The sequence below is a fragment of the Heptranchias perlo genome, chromosome 13 (assembly GCF_035084215.1).
Source record: "Heptranchias perlo isolate sHepPer1 chromosome 13, sHepPer1.hap1, whole genome shotgun sequence".
NCBI classification, from domain to species: Eukaryota; Metazoa; Chordata; class Chondrichthyes; order Hexanchiformes; family Hexanchidae; genus Heptranchias; species Heptranchias perlo.
Window position 1 is genome coordinate 71,139,853 of NC_090337.1, and position 17,942 is coordinate 71,157,794.

Consider the following 17,942-nt stretch of genomic DNA (forward strand, 5'->3'; position numbering starts at 1 on the left):
ACCCTTATCTAACGAAAATCTATCAATCTCAGTTTTGAAATTTTCAATTGACCCCCAGCATCCGCAGCTTTTTGAGTCAGAATCTTGTCAGGAGGAGAAAGGAGAAAACCAGAAAGGAAAAGGAAGAAAAAGAAAGAAAACTAGAAAAGAAAAATAGTCTGTAATAATATGAAATTTCAGCTGAATGCTCTAACAGGATATTGAAACCATACACCCCACCAACCTACATGGCCACAGAATTGGAAAAAAATAATTCTTGGATCATTAATAATCTTGCTCTGAAGGTTTTAGATACTGTAATAAAAGCTGCTCTGACAGAAAATGAGTCAGACTTAAACCATACTGTAGGACATGGCACAAAGTCCGTAATATAAAAGGGAGAAAAGCTATATTAATACTGCAGAAGCCTTTTATATCACAGCCTTGTTCGCTACAACTAAATGTCACTGTATCAGAGACCGGCCGATCAAGAATTACAGATAGACATTTTGATGAAACAAGGAAAACATGACGTTACAATCTTGAAACAAGCATATTCACAAAATGTTTGAAATGTGATTCTTTTAAACTGTAGCTGAACTTGGTACGTTAGCAGATTCTTAAAGTCAGGGGCTGGGCTTGAAACTGGCTGCTTAGAAGGACTTGCATTTATATCGCACCTTTCATGACTTCAGGACGTCTCAAAGTGCTTCACAGCCATTGAAGTACTTTTTGAAGTGTAGTCACTGGTGTAATGTAGGAAATGTGGCAGCCAATTTGAACACAGTAAGGTCTCACAAACAGCAATGTGATAATAACCAGATAATCTGTTTTAGTGGTGTTGGTTGAGAGATAAATACTGGACAGGATACAGAGAGAACTATCTTCTCTTCTTTAAAATAGTGCCATGGGAACTTTTAAGTCCACCTTGGTTTAATGTCTTTTTCGAAAAGGCACCTCTGACAATGCAGCATTCCAGTGAAGTGGAGTGTCAGCCTGGATTATGTGCTCAAGTTTCTGGAGCAGGACTTGAACACAGAGGCGACAGTGCTACCAACTGAGCCACAGCTGACACCTTACCACAATAAGATTCCTGAAGCTAAACCGCAAAGAACAGTTTTTTTTAATATATAAAAGTTTTCTCTCCCGAAGGCACTGACTCTTACTGAGCTATGTTTCCAATAGTAGCACAATCCTCCTGTACCTCCCCCAAATGCTATTCTACATGAATAAGCCCTGTTTCAACCATGGAGGGCATTGAAACCAATCGTGTACTCTTTGTTCTGCACCAGGCATAGCGTTTAGTTACTAGACCAATGGGAGAGTTCAACCGAATGGGCAGAAGATAAAAGGAATGATCAAGGGTGGGAGATGGGTTCACAATACCATTTTATTGGAAAAGTCAAAGAGGCTCCAGGTTCTCCCTCCTGATGGCTCAACAAGTTTATCCAGTGAGTTGCTGAGCCACACAAATCAAGGAGATCCCATAATCAATGCTTGACCTAAGCCAAGGCAGCTATAAAGAGGACAATTCACCTCAGTACCCCCCTGCTAGGAAGAGAGAAAGAAAAAAAAAATTAAATACCAGCCAAGGTTCCTGCTTGCTATCCACCAACCCTTGCTGCAAATCTATGAGCATGGGCATCTGGTGAGGACAGCAGCAGACTTGTATGTGATGATTCCTTAAATTTAATAGCTTGCCAACACTCACTATCCAAGCTCACACATGAAGAATGGCCATTTGAGCAAGGTACCAGAGCATGACTGATGCAGGTGGAACCATATCCCAACATGGAGTCAATAGCTTCAGGAGACGGGAAACACTTAGTGGATAATTGAAAGAAAAAAAAGATTGATTCAACACAGCGTGTTTTTATTATGACATTTTTTCTTTAAGGAGCTACATTAATACAAGGTGTTCAGTGAAAGACAGGAACAAGGCCAACATACCCTGCTCACCTTAAGTTTCAAAGAATCAACTCAAACCATTTTCATCTCTTTGTGGCCTTGACTTCAGGCACACATCCCTCTATTCCTTGTTTAATCAGAAATGTTACCCAATTTTTTTTGAATGCATTGTCAGGTGGCAGTCTATTGCATAAGTTCTAAGTGTGAAGCAGTTACTCCTCAAATAGTATTTATCTCAAGACTGCCTTGAGTTTATAGACCCATCCCCAGTTCAGCAGAAAGGACTTTCCAATATTCACCCTGATACATTTTCTACAATTCCAAAAGGTTTGGAATGTGTTTTTCCTTATCTTTTGCCCCAATATTCATAGACACTTTTTTTTCAATGAGGACAGGTTTAGCTCCCTTAGCTGCTCCAGTATCATAATAATACAGATGAAGACGACCTTTCTTAACTTGTTGATCCAGAAATCTATTGTCCCTCCATCGTAGCTTCCAGTTGTCTCTTAAGGTAGGTTTATACTGCAACTTTAGTGCTGCGCTTCATAGCGACTCTAAAGGTGCAGCATAACTCCACTGTTAGGTTCCGATCCATCTCTAGAGGGTCCGGTTTGAGATCCCCTGGAGGAGGCAGTCTCACCTGCTTGGATTTGATACTGCATGAAGTATAACTCTAGTGCAATATCAAACCTGGTCTACAAAATGCTCAGAAATTTATTTAAATGTAGAGTATGGACTTTTCTTTGTCCTCCACATTTAAATTTTAATTTCAATGGCCAGCAGCTGAGGTTACAAGCAGAGTTCTCTCCTGAATTTAACAGTCCCAATTGCAGTAAGACATTAAAAACAAGGTAATGCTACTGCAAACAGATACTGTAGCTACTGATCTCAGAATAACTGCATCCTTTAATGATGCCTATCGCCAGTCTGAACCTATAGCCCCCCTTACCCTGCTTTCACAGAATACCTTGATGTAATGCTCCACATTTACCTTTTTCATCTTATATGTACGTCTCTGTTAAGACACCTCTGCTTTCAAGACTGAGGAGTCCATGTTTTTCTCGTCTTTCCTCATAATTCAATCTTGTGACAGGGTTTAGTCTTTTGGGTCTTCAATGTGACGTTTCAGAGTTTGAATGTTTCCCTTGTGACCAAAACTGGGTACAACACTCAAAATGCAGTCTGACCAGAGCATTGTAGTTTCAGCAGGTCCTCCTCCAACCTTTACTCTGATTTAGCAATATAAAACATTCTATTTGTTCTTTTGACTGTTGTTCGAGTGATTGGGCATGTTCAGTAGCAAGTCTACCAGGGTTCCCACACATTGTGGGTGATCTATTGGCTTTGGAAAAGGTCCAGAAGAGAGCTACGAGAATGATTCCTCGCTTAAAGAACCTTAATTACACACACAGGCAAGAAGAGAGCTGGGTCTATTAACTCTAGAGCAGCGTAGGCTTACAGGAGACCTGATAGAGGTTTAAAAAATAATGAAAGGGCTGGATTGCATGCCTACTGACAGGTTGGGGAGGACCACAGGACACACGTTTAAACTATGCAAAAAGGAGGAATAGGTTAGATGCTAGTGAGCCTCTGGAATGTGTTACTGGCTGGTGTGGTGGGTGCTCAAGAGGGAGGTGGACTGGTTTATGGCTGGGGCAGAGATCGCATCATTTAAAAAGTAAGCAGATTAACAGGTAACAAATGCATAATCCGTGTGATCTCCTGGACTGGTTCCGATCGCCTGAGGGGAGCAGAGAGGAATTTTCCAGAGTTTCTTTCCCTTATTGGCCCTGGGGTTTTCTATTTTTTTGACCCTTCCAGATCACATGGCTGGGGGGAAGGGGGGGGAAAGAGAGGTAATGTCCAGTCATGATGCTCCGGCCATGAGTGTGGGGCAAGCTTCATGGACCAGCCCATCGTATGTTTTGTATTGTGTAACACTTGATCTCTCTCAACTTCATCTTCAGCTAGTTCAATACCATTCAGAGCTTATCCCCATTTTTCCTCAGTGCACAGTATCTTACATAGCTCTGTAGACCTTTATCTGTCACCAATCCACCCATTTACAGATTTTAATTTTTTGTATTCGTTCATGGGATGTGGGTGTCGCTGGCGAGGCCAGCATTTATTGCCCATCCCTAATTGCCCTCGAGAAGGTGGTGGTGAGCAGCCTTCATGAACCGCTGCAGTCCATGTGGTGAAGGTTCTCCCACTGTGCTGTTAGGAAGGGAGTTCCAGGATTTTGACCCAGCGACGATGAAGGAACTGCGATATATTTCCAAGTCGGGATGGTGTGTGACTTGGAGGGGAACGTGCAAGTGGTGTTGTTCCCATGTACTTGCTGCTCTTGTCCTTTTGGGTGGTAGAGGTCACGGGTTTGGGAGGTGCTGTCGAAGAAGCCTTGGCGAGTTGCTGCAGTGCATCCTGTGGATGGTACACACTGCAGCCACTGTGCGCCGGTGGTGAAGGAAGTGAATGTTCAGGGTGGTGGATGGGGTGCCAATTAAGCGGGCTGCTTTGTCCTGGATGGTGTCGAGCTTCTTGAGTGTTGTTGGAGCTGCACTCATCGGGCAAGTGGAGAGCATTCCATCACACTCCTGACTTGTGCCTTGTAGATAGTGGAAAGGCTTTGTGGAGTCAGGTGAGTCACTCGCCGCAGAATACCCAGCCTCTGACCTGCTCTTGTAGCCACAGTATTTATATGGCTGGTCCAGTTAAGTTTCTGGTCAATGGTGACCCCCAGGATGTTGATGGTGGGTGATTCGGCGATGGTAATGCCGTTGAATGTCAAGGGGAGGTGGTTAGACTCTCTCTTGTTGGAGATGGTCATTGCCTGGCACGAATGTTACTTGCAACTTATGAGCCCAAGCCTGGATGTTGTCTAGGTCTTGCTGCATGCGGGCACGGACTGCTTCATTATCTGAGGGGTTGCGAATGGGACTGAACACTGTGCAATCATCAGCGAACATCCCCATTTCTGACCTTATGAAGGAGGGAAGGTCATTGATGAAGCAGCTGAAGATGGTTGGGCCTAGGACACTGCCCTGAGGAACTCCAGCAGCAATATCCTGGGGCTGAGATGATTAGCCTCCAACAACCACTACCATCTTCCTTTGTGCTCGGTATGACTCCAGCCACTGGAGAGTTTTCCCCCCGATTCCCATTGACTTCAATTTTACTAGGGCTCCTTGGTGCCACACTCAAATGCTGCCTTGATGTCAAGGGCAGTCACTCTCACCTCACCTCTGGAATTCAGCTCTTTTGTCCAAGTTTGGAGCAAGGCTGTAATGAGGTCTAGAGCTGAGTGGTCTTGGCAGAACCCAAACTGAGCATTGGTGAGGTTATTGGTGAGTAAGTGCCGCTTGATAGCACTGTCGACGACACCTTCCATCACTTTGCTGATGATTGAGAGTAGACTGATGGGGCGATAATTGGCCAGATTGGATTTGTCCTGCTTTTTGTGGACAGGACATACCTGGGCAATTTTCCACATTGTCGGGTAGATGCCAGTGTTGTAGCTGTACTGGAACAGCTTGGCTAGAGGCGCAGCTAGTTCTGGAGCACAAGACTTCAGCACTACTGCCGGGATGTTCTCGGGGCCAATAGCCTTTGCTGTATCCAATGCACTCAGCCGTTTCGTGATATCACGTGGAGTGAATCAAATTGGCTGAAGACTGGCTTCTGTGATGGTGGGGATATCGGGAGGAGACCGAGATGGATCATCCACTCGGCACCTCTGGCTGAAGATGGTTGCAAACGCTTCAGCCTCGTCTTTTGCACTCACGTGCTGGACTCCGCCATCATTGAGGATGGGGTTGTTTACAGAGCGTCTTCCTCCCGTTAGCTGTTTAATTGTCCACCACCATTCACGACTGGATGTGGCAGGACTGCAGAGCTTTGATCGGATCCGTTCATTGTGAAATCGCTTAGCTCTGTCTATAGCATGTTGCTTCCACTGTTTAGCATGCATGTAGTCCTGAGTTGTAGCTTCACCAGGTTGGCACCTCATTTTTAGGTACGCCTGGTGCTGCTCCTGGCATGCTCTTCTACACTCCTCATTGAACCAGGGTTGATCCCCTGGCTTGTTGGTAATGGTAGAGTGAGGAATATGCCAGGCCATGAGGTTACAGATTGTGCTGGAATGCAATTCTGCTGCTGCTGATGGCCTGAAGCACCTCATGGATGCCCAGTTTTAAGCTGCTAGATCTGTTCTGAATCTATCCCATTTAGCACGGTGATAGTGCCACACAACACGTTGGATGGTGTCCTCAGTGCGAAGACGGGACTTCATCTCCACGAGGGCTGTGCAGTAGTCACTCCTACCAATACTGTCACAGACAGATGCATCTGCGACAGGTAGATTGGTGAGGACGAGGTCAAGTAGGTTTTTCCCTCGTGTTGGTTCGCTCACCACCTGCCACAGGCCCAGTCTGGCGGCTATGTCCTTCAGGACTTGGCCAGCTCGGTCAGTAGTGGTCTACCGAGCCACTCTTGGTAATGGATGTTGAAATCCCCCACCCAGAGTACATTCTGTGCCCTTGCTACCCTCAGTGCTTCCTCCAAGTGGTGCGCAACATGGAGGAGGACTGATTCATCAGCTGAGGGAGGACGGTAGGTGGTAATCAGCAGGAGGTTTCCTTGCCCATGTTTGACCTGATGCCATGAGGTTTCCTGGGGTCCGGAGTCAATGTTGCTGAATCCCAGGGCTACTCCTCCTGACTGTATATCACTGTACCGCCACCTCTGGTTGGTCTGTCCTGCTGGTGGGACAGGACATACCCAGGGATGGTGATGGAAGAGTCTGGGACGTTGGCTGAGAGGTATGATTCTGAGAGTATGGCTATGTTAGGTTGTTACTTGACTAGTCTATGGGACAGCTCTCCCAATTTTGGCACAAGTCCCCAGATGTTAGTGAGGACGACTTTGTAGGGTCGACTGGGCTTGGTTTGCCTTTGTTGTGTCCGGTGCCTAGTGGTCCGTCCGGTTTTATTCTTATGATGACTTTTTTTAAGCGAGATTTTACAACTGCCTCCTCAGGGAACAGTTTGTAAGTCCTTGGCTGCCCCTCTAGTTTGTGTTGTCTCCGAGTTTCTTAATCCTTGGGAAATCCCACGCTGACTTCCTCCACCCAGATATTACTCCTCTGACAAGTACTCAACATTTCCTTTCCTTTGAAAATGTTTTTTTCTTTTTAAAACCATTACCACTTTTCTAGGAATCCTTTTGAGTTCACCTGCATCTTTTCACAAGTATAGCAACCAAACCATTGCAGATGTAATCTAAACAATGCTTTACAATGCCAGTTAAAACTCCTTGCACTCACACTCCAATGATCACTGCCATACAACACTGCGATTTGACAGAACACGTGAACAGACCTGGATTCATGTCCTAATCCTGTCAGATAGACATACCTGTAAGGTACATCAAGTCTCATCGCTGGGATGGGTTCATAAGGATGTTGGGAAAATATGGCCGTCCATTCGGCTCTATCAATTGGGACCTGTTTCATTGCAAAGCTGTCCCAAACCCATATCTCTTGTGTGCTCTGCTACATCAGGGAGCAATCAAGTTCCTTACAACAAAATCAGTCTTTACTGCACTGGACGTCAGTTTATTCCATAAGCCAACTGCCAACCATAAAGTTACCCAAGCTCAAGTGATGGTGTTTTCGGTGTTTGGTCCTGGCTTTCCGTAAAATACCTCAACATGGGACGAGGGACTTCAGTTACGTGGATAGATTGGAGAAGCTGGGGTTGTTCTCCTTAGAGCAAAGAAGGTTGAGAGGAGATTTGACAGAGGTGTTCAAATCATGAAGGGTCTGGACAGAGTAGATGGAAAGAACTGCTTGAGGAGGTGATGGAGGCAGATTATATCATGGCTTTCAAAAGGGAATTGGATGAGTACTTGAAGGGAAAAAATTTGCAGGGCTACGGGGATAGGGCGGGGAAGTGGGACTAGCTGGATTGCTCTTGCAGAGAGCTGGCATGGATTCGACATCTACCTCAACAATTCATAGAATCATGGAATCGTAGAAAGGTTACAGCACGGAAGGAGGCCATTTGACCCAGAGTCCGTACTGGCACTATGCAAGAGTAATCCAGCTGGTCCCACTCCCCCACCCTGACCCCGTAGCCCTGCAAATTTTTTCCTTTCAAGTATTTATCCTGTTCCTTTTTGAAGGTCATGATTGAATCTGCCTCCACCACCCCTGTGGGCAGTGCATTCCAGATCCTAACCACTCGCTGTGAAAAAAGCTTTTTCTCATGTCACCTTTGGTTCTTTTGCCAATCACCTTAAATCTAAGTCCTCTGGTTCTTGACCCTTCCGCCAATGGGAACAGTTTCTCTCTATCTACTCTGTCTAGTCCCTTCATGATTTTGAATACCTCTATCAAATCTCCTCTCAACCTTCTCCACACTAAGGAGAACAACCCCAGCTTCTCCAGTCTATCCACGTAACTAAAGTCCCCCATCCCTGGAATCATTCTAGTAAATCTCCTTCATTTCCTTTCATTATTTTAAACCTAGCTTATAGCCCCCTTAAATTAGTTTCTTTCAAAAAACAAATTTAACTTCCATAGCCTCAATCTGCAAATAAACTTTCAAACATCTCAATTTTTCACAAAGGAAAATAACCTTCTCCACTATTAAAGCTGAATCCTCCAACCTGTATGAGTTGTTGCAATCGTTGCAGTTCTTCCTGTGAGAGACGTTGGCCCTCTTTAAACCGCTGGTTAGCACCCTTTAGTTCATCCACGGTCATATTCAGCCGCTCCATGGTCATGTCATTTGCACGGACTGTGTCATTGGCCCTCTCCAACTGGCTTCTCAGATGCTGCATTTCTGATTGGCTGATTAGCTCAGTCTGCTCAATGAGCTGAGCCTGATACTTTACAGTCTGTTGCTAATGAAGGACAAAAACAGAAGGAAAGCACAAACACAGAAACAGAGATGGCTTCAGACAAATAAAAGCAAGAGTGAGTACAGATGGAACTGAAATTAAACCAGCTGGGCAATTTAAATAATCACTACATTCAGGTCAAATCACAGCAGAATGCTGTGCACAGTCCGATGAGGCAGCCGGTCCACTTCATTTAGAATGTTCACTGGGAAAGTCTGGTAACGAGGCTCCTATTTGACAAAAGGATTCTCTACTTCTAAAATCTGCCTCCACAAAAAAAATGTAAAAATCAAGGAAGGAGGACTGAAAGAGTCCTTTTACTCTTTTGAACCGATCGAGTTTTAAAATCACAAGTACAAGGGTTACTATCACTGGCGAGGAACAGCAATGCACTCAGGGCATCATTGATTTTCAGGCAGAGTTTTCGAGGGTTGAATCACTGATGCGCTATGACACCTGCAGCTACACCCTGAAGCCAATTAAGTGGAGAGCAGCAGTGCAGGGTCCGCATGTACATGTACATCTTCGCAGCTCTTTGTCACCAGATGTCCGTTTGATCCTGGCCATAACACTGAAGCCTGGATGCTGAGTTAAGTGAACTTGTTTTTTTTGATGAGCACAGGCGAGGTAATCAAACAAAGCAAGCTGCACTTATTCATTAGCAAATGGCCTACTTAATTTTAAAAACCCTCCAATATTGATGGTCCAACAGCCTCCCTCATGAAATTTGACCAAATGGCAAGCAGTGGCAGTGATGCTACTTTCTGAAGCCTAGACTGGCATGGACTGGATGGGCTGAATGGCCTCCTTCCGTGCTGTAACCTCTCTATGATTCTAGGTTCCGTGTCACACCAAGGGAGCTAAATATAATAACAAGGATTTCGATTCGAGTCCCTGGGCTTCCTACATTACCAGCTGGGAGTAAGGGCTTGCAGTGGCACTGTGCGTAAGGAAAATCTCTGAATATTTTCGCTCAGACAAGTTTAAGCTCCACATCTTTACTCTGCTCGTCAGCACCTGGAACTCTGCTCACTTTTATTTCCCAGACACCTGGACTCTGCATTAGGGTTAGGGTTAGCCACCAGGACTATGCTGGACTACATTTTATGCCTTGGCTGCTGAGACTCTGCTCTGCCACTCAATCGCTTCAAGTTTAAGGTAACTTGTTCCAGTCTAAGGGTCCATCTCCCCACCCGCTTCTGTTACCTGCTGAGCTTCAGGATTGTTCTGCTGGCTTCTCAGCTTTACTTTGCTATTGTGTTGACTCCTGGATAGAAATCTGTCTTCTCCTGGGCTGAAGTCCATTTCTCTCTTAGCTTCTGAGCTTTACTGTAACCTCCACCTGCACCGTTTCTTTCTACTGAGACTCTATTCTTTGCTGGACTGCCTGTATTCCAGTACCTGGCCTGCTTCTGCAGGCTCAATTTTCTGTTCATCCGTTGGGAATTATTCACTCTGCGCTGAGCTCATTCAGACCTGCTCCTTTTGGTTCCCATCCTATCCCGGATTCTGCTCCCTTACCTCGGAATGATTTCTGCTTTCCGTTTGCTTCCCGTGGCCGCTGACTCCATTCATTCTTCAGAAATCCCCTGTCATCCTTCTGGGTTGGACCAGCTGCTCAAGCTCCTGCCACTACTCCCAATCGTGTGTGCTCCTCACCTCCTTACAGCAGCTCCTGTGGCCAGCTCCCTCACCAGCACTGATCCTTTCACTATTCCCTGGCTCCTCGCTCCTCTGCTGGTATACTGGATCCACTGCTAACACTTGACGCCACCACACACCTCCGCTGGACCCCTTGTTCAATCTCTGCTGGCTCATCAGAGACTCTGCACACTTCCCCAGGCCTCTATTTCCACTGGACAACCTCCAGCAACTGATATTCTGGCCCTCAAATGCTCCAGAATTCATTTCGTCTCCACAACATTGGGAAGACCAAAGCCATCATCTTCAGCCCATGCCACAAACTCTATATCCTTGCCACCAACTCCATCCCCCACTGGTCACCTTCTCAGATTGAACCTATTCCACCCCAAGCAGAGCTTCAAACCCCGCATCTTCTCCATCACAAAGACTGTCTACCTCTGTAACACCACCCACCCGTGACTTTGCCTCACCCTGTCTAGGGCTGAAACTCTTATCCATGCCTTTGTTACCTCCGGCCTCAAGTTTCCTATGTTATCTTAAATGGCCTCCAATGTTCCATGCTCTGAAACCAGCTCATCCATAGCTTTGCTGACTATATCCTATTGCATACCAAGTCCCAATCACCCATCACTGACCAACATTGGCTCCCCAACCCCAATGCCTCCAATTTAAAATTCTTATTTTCGTGTTTAAAACCTCTCAGGGCCTCGCCCCACCCTATCTCTATAACTCCTCCAGCCCTAGAACCCCACCAGAACTCTCCGATCCTTCTATTCTCTACTCGTGCACCTCCCCCGCACACACCCCCCCCACCCAACCACTCCAGTTTTGCTCCACCATTGGCAACCTTACCTTCGACCACCCAGGCCTGGTGCTCTGGAATTCCCATGCTAAACTTCTACCTCTCAACCTCCCTCTCCTCCTTTGAGACCCTCCTTAAAACCCACCTCTTTGACCAAGTTTTTGGTTACCCCTCCTAATGCCTCGCTTCTTTGGATCAACATCTATTTTTGTCTGATCACATATCTATGAAGTTCCGTGGAGTGTTTTTCTACATTAAAGGCGCTATATAAATGCAAGTTGCTGTTATCTGATCACAAAAAGCTGTCTATGTCACAATGGTGAAAATATCCACTCGAACTAAAAGCATCATTCCATCTGTAATGGGGAAATCAGAAGGGCAATCTGTGCACTGAACTAGTGCACTCCATGTCTAATTAAAATAAAACAAATGATTTCTGAGTCCAGACAACATGGCTAGAACATAAGGCCAATTTTATGAAGGGCCATTACATGGGGAGCTACGGCTGGTGGCTACATCTATCAGGAAATCACAAGCAAAGTGCGCACAGCTTTCCACCCATAATGTCCTGTGCCCAGACCAGCATAACCCCTTCCCCGCCATGTTGCTGGGTATTGGACCACGGACCAAGCACATTTAAGTGCTGCTGCCTCAGGAACCGGTGTCGAAATGCAAGGCAACATGTGGCAAGATTTATATAAAAAAGGCTTAGAGGTATTTTGCACAGGAACACTCAAGGTGGTCATTACAAAGCCTCATCTATCAATATATTAAAAATCTTACATTTTGGGTCAACTTTTTCTGTTGTAAATTCCTGTGCACACAATTATAACGGGAACAGTCTATGTAAATTAGTCACACTGTAATTAGATCCTCCCACCAGTGGCGGTGTGGTAGAACCTCAGTTTTGCATCACCCAGCTCCTCAGTCTGTACTGCAAAAAAATTCTCATACTTTCAAACAACTCTACTTCTGTGCTTCCCAAACTGCCCAAAGTTTTGCTATTTAACTATAAATAATAGTATAAAAATCAAAGTATTATATAAAAAGGTCGGAATGTACACCCTTAAAATAAGAACTGAATTACATCTGCGTGCCCTGCTCCAATTCTGCTCACCATCTAATCTCAGTTCACCTGAAGACTACTCTTGATGTTGACTCTCTTACAATTTCTTAATGCAATGCCAGGTGAGATTGGCTAGTCCAGTATCATTCCTTTAAACAGAAGCTATGTGGAACCCAGACTTTCCTTTAAAGATAAGTTTCTATGTTAGAGACTGATAAAACTGACACATTCCAGTTGCTGTCAAAGGAAATGTATTATCTTTCTTAATTAAGCCAAGAGCAGTGTACAGTATATTAACTAAATATTAATGACTCAACATAAGCTTAAAGACTACATAACATTAACTAACAAATATTTTGGATACTTAGTATTTTTACACATACTATGAATGATCAGTGGATTAAATAAACTTGTGTTAAAAAGAAATTCAAAAGCAGATGTGGTTAACCCAACATGCCTGTCATTAGTAGAAGTTACAGCTCCAGGTACACACGGCAATCTGATTCACAGGAATTTAGAGTAATAATCAAGCGGAAAGGGAGAGGGTATTGGAATTTGTTTCATGCAAAGTGCCATTAGACTACAGAATGCATTGTAGGTGATGGACTAAATTAGATAGCTCTTTCAAAGAGGTCGAATGGCCTCCTTCCTATGCTATAAGATTCTATGATTCTAAAGTGGTTGTTGAAGTCAAGCCAGCTTTTAAGAATCAAATACTTGGAGGACAAATATTAAAATGGGATTATAATAACTATATATGATGTGGAGCTAGCACAGTCACACTAGGCTGAATGGCCTCCTTGGGTGCTGGAACATCTGTGACCCACCTCTGAAAGGGGATTGCCACACTCATGTTACATATGGCTTCCCCATTCAGCTGCTCAGCTCATATTGCCCTGTCACTCAAGCTGTATTCGTATTGTGCTTAGTGGGGTACTAGGAGGCCAGCCTTCGTGAAAAATGAGTCTTCCCAGGTCTTTGCAAATCCGGCATGATTCTTCCGGGGCTGCCACCAGCTGTGCGAGGCCAGCCCGGTTGAAGCCACCAGTACCACCGACCTACTTAAGGTAGTCTAAAAGCAGTTTAACAAACCATCGGTGGCCTCAGACATTTAATGTGCTGCAAAGACCCTTAACTGAAACAATCCAGCATTTAAACATGCCAATGTGGGATACAGCTTCAAACAGAATCATCAGACATGGTCCAAGCAAACATTAGTCACTGCCTTCAAGTTATTGCTCCATTGTTTCCACCAACATTTAAGCAGCTGATTAGGATTCAACTTGTTTCTATTTTGAAAGACACAGAACTATTTGCACATTTGTTGCAAGGCTGTAAAATTTTTCCAGTAACAAATATTCCAACTGAAATTGAAGTTAAGGCTTCAGTTGTCTAAAGGCAAAAGGTGCAGCTTGTAAATTTTGCAATAATTATAAAATAAAACTACAGCAGCAAATATATACTTGCACATAATTTGCTCATAGTCAACTGTTCACTCCATAAATCATATTACAATCATTTGTCCTGGTCAAGTTTCAGGATTTCTGACTAGTGGAAATTTAGGTAATTTATATTGAAATTTGACATTAAGTTGAATTCAACTCACAAGCAGTTAAGTTCACTGTACATAAAGTATGAAAAATGTGGATTGGATTTAGTGAAGTAGTGCTTCCTGCATATCACTTCAAGACGAGACAATGGAAATTCATTTAGCCGTTCCAGTGAACATCCCTTTCTATTATGTTTGGGTGGCCTATTTAATTAAGGACAATTGTAAACAATTTTACAACACCAAGTTATAGTCCAGCAATTTTATTTTAAATTCACAAGCTTTCGGAGGCTTCCTCCTTCGTCAGGTGAACGATGTTTATAACTTGGTGTTGTAAAATTGTTTACAATTGTCAACCCCAGTCCATCACCGGCATCTCCACATCATAATTAAGGACAGCATGGGGTAGTTGCAACTCTCACCTAGGAGGGTGATAGCCATTTACTTGGCAGTTCAGCTGGCCAATTCCTGTAAAAGTTGCAGTAAGGTGCGATTTACTATAAATGTTGCTCTGTTAATTTGTTTAGTCTTTGTAAAATAAAGCAGCTCAATGATTTATATTTGGCCTCATCTCACTAAAGTATTATTCAGTCCACTTTTCAGAAAATTGGAGAAGACACATGAGGTTAATGTATCCAGTTCTTATAACAAGGGGTTTCACTGTTACAGCCCCTGGATCACTATCATAGCACTTGATATTGACCAGCAAAGGTAAACTCCAAATCATAAGGGATGTGGGGTCCACTTATTGGAGAGATTGGTGACACTGAACCAGAGAGAATATAAAGCGCAGACCCAAAATTTGTAACCATCCTCCAGCGTGAATATTATTGCACAGCGATGTGAAACATCTCAACTGGCAACCGTCACCATGACCCCCATTGCCAACGAACATGCAGCAATTCAAGCTAACAACAGAATATAAATTATCCAAAACTCTGCAATATATGTATAAGATGTTGGATGCTTGGGACCCATTTCCAGACAGTGACTGTATTGTATTCAAATAATCAGAAACTGCAAGAGGAGAGCTGGAAAGGATTTTCATGTTACATGGGCCCTCGGGTGAGAGGATTGCCTTGTGATCTTTCCTAGTATACAAAGCTCTCTGCACAATTTGTATTTCTTTTCAAGTGATGGACGTGCATAAGGTGTCGAAAGCAGATTCTAACCAGCACAAATCGGGTTGTTTCATGTAGCCAAATATTGATCAAGTGTTGTACCTGTATGGCTTTGCACTGCTCTGATAGCAGCTTTCTCTCTGCATCCAGCGATGCCACCTGCTGCTGATAATGAAGCCGTTGCGTCTCCCAGTCCAGTGACTTCTCTTGAAACTCCTAAAATCAGAAATGCATTTTGTGAGACTCAGTAAATTAGATAAATACAGCCAAAATGAAAGGAACCCACACGGAGACAATCTCACAATATACTGGGCCAGCTGTGGGTCCATTTGATCAATTTCAGACAGGGGCCTTCAAAGATTAATTCTTCAACATTTTTGAAGCTACTTTGGAATAAAACAAATGTTCAAGTCAGCAGAAACAGGCCAAATGTGTACAGAATAGAGATATTCTATAGGACAAACATGTCAGCTGTGATTCAGTGGGTAACACTCTTACCTCTAAGTCAGAAGGTTGTGGGTTCAAGTCTCATTCTAGAAACTTGAGCACATAATCCATACTGACACTCCACTGCAGTACTGAGGGAGTGTTGCACTGTTGGAAGTGCCGACTTTCGGATGAGATGTTAAATCGAGGCCCCATCTGCCCTCTCACGTGGATGTAAATAATCCCATAACACTATCTGAAGAGGAGCAGGGGAATTCTCCAGTGTCCTGGACAATATTTATCTCTTAACCAACACCTAAAAACAGATTATCTGGTCATTATCGCATGGGACCTTGCTGTGCGCAAATTGGCTGCCACGTTTCCCACATTGCAACAGTGACTGCACTTCAAAAGTATTTAATTGTCTGTAAAGAGCTTTGGGACGTCCTGAGGTTGTGAAAGATGCTATATAAATACACGTCTTTCTTTTCCTTTTCTTTATTTCAATTCCTATTTTATCAAAGGCATTATATAATAGCCCATCAATTTTTTTAAAAATTCAAGAACTGGGCTGATTAATTGTAAAGTAGCAGCCGCCACATCCACACACTTGCCTTGCAGCAATCGGATGTCTCGTAAACAAGATTTTTATTCATCTGGATCGATTCCTGAAACACCAGCCTGTGCTGTGTCAGGACAGCACAAGCAAACACGAGCAAGCCCTTCCAAACACCTTTCGGTGAACTGCACTGAGCATTTTCTCACATGGATTCAGGCACTATATAATTAGGAGAACCATGGCTGCCATTTGGCTCTGCTGTCAGCCACCGTCCAACTGATAGTCATTCTTCTTCGGTCACATTAACGCCTCGTATTAAGCTGTTAGCCAGGTGACCATTTCAAAAGTGCCAAGGCAATGTGAAATCAGAGTTGGAAGCTGACACAGCTGCAAACACAGCAAGTCCAATTTTGGCAGAATGACAGAATCGCACTCACATTTGTACCCAGAATCAGAAGCAGGCCATCCGCCTCCCAACAGGGAAGGAAAAAAACAAATAAGTCAAAGGAAGATTCAACTTTAAAGAGTTGCTTCTAACGGCAGTTCAAACATCTGCTACTACACAGCGTACCTACAACGTCACCAGTACACTTGGGAGTACTGTGCACAGTTCCGGTCTCCATATTACAAAAAGGATAGAGACACTGGGGAGTAGGTGTAACAAAGATTTACAAGGATGATACCAGAACTGCCAGGAAAGACAGAACCAGGCTGGGGCTCTGTTCCCTAGAAAAAAGACTGAGATGTGACCTGATACAGGCCTTCAAATTATGAAGGGGTTCGACATGGTAGACGTAGAGAAGGTGTTTCCACTTATGGGGGAGACCAAAACTAGAGGCCATAAATCATAGAATTATTGAATGATATAGCACAGATGGCAGCCATTCGGCCCATATCAGTGCCGACTCTTTGAAAGAGCGATCAAATTAGTCCCACTCTCCTGCTGTTTCCCCATAGCTCTGCAAATTATACCACTTCAAGTATTTATCCAATTCCCTTTTGAAACTTAATATTGAATCTGCTTCTACCACCCTTTCAGGCAGTGCATTCCAGATCATAACAACTCTGCGTTAAAAAAAAATTCCTCATGTCGCCTCTGGTTCTTTTGCTGATCACCTTAAATCTGTGTCCTTTGGTTACTGACCCTTCTGCCACCGGAAAAAGTTTCTCCTTATTTACTCTATCAAAACCCTCCACGATTTTGAACACCTCGATCAAATCTCCCCTTAACCTTCTCTGCTATAAGGAGAACAACCCCAGCTTCTCCAGTCTCTCCACATAACTGAAGTCCCTCATCCCTGGTACCATTCTAGTAAATCTCTCCTGCACCCTCTCTAAGGCCTTGACATCCTTCCTAAAGTGTGGTGCCCAGAATTGAACACAATACTCCAGCTTAGGCCAAACCACTGTTTTATAAAGGGTTTAGCATAACTTCTTTGCTTTTGTACTCTATGTCTCTATTAATAAAGCCCAGGATCCCATATGCCTTTTCAATAGCCTTCTCAACTTGCCCTGCCACCTTCAAAGACTTGTGTAAGTACATCCCCTGGTCTCTCTGTTCCTGCACCTCCTTTAAAATTGTACCATTTAGTTTATTTTGCCTCTCCTCATTCTTCCTACCAAAATGAATCACTTCACACTTCTCTGCATTAAATTTCATCTGCCATGTGTCTGCCCATTTCACCAGTCTGTCAATATCCTCCTGAAGTCTTCACTATCCTCCGCATTGTTTACTACATTTCCAAGTTTCGTGTCATCTGAAAACTTTGAAATTCAAAAAGATCAGTGGTCCTAATACCGACCCAAGGGACACCACTGTATACATCTCTCCAGCCTGAAAAACAACCGTTACCCACTACTCTCTGCTTTCTGACCCCTCGGCAATTTTGTATCCATGCAGCCACTGTCCCTTTAATCACATGGGCTTTAATTTTGCTTATAAGTCTATTATGTGGTACTTCATCAAATACCTTTTGAAAGTCCAT

The 17,942-nt window shown here is 44.0% G+C and overlaps 1 protein-coding gene across 3 annotated transcripts in view; it reads right to left on the bottom strand.

Moving 5' to 3' along the window:
• cep63 (centrosomal protein 63) overlaps positions 1–17,942 on the bottom strand; it is an 89,144-nt gene that overhangs the window by 50,203 nt on the left and 20,999 nt on the right. For 2 of the 3 annotated variants that reach the window (XM_067995684.1, XM_067995683.1), the window contains exons 6-7: positions 15,075–15,188; positions 8,557–8,793 (exon numbers count right to left, since the gene is read on the bottom strand). In XM_067995684.1, coding sequence (XP_067851785.1) covers positions 8,557–8,793; positions 15,075–15,188 — 351 coding nt within the window. The remainder of the gene's footprint in view (positions 1–8,556; positions 8,794–15,074; positions 15,189–17,942) is intronic. The other variant, XM_067995685.1, reaches the window with a different exon arrangement.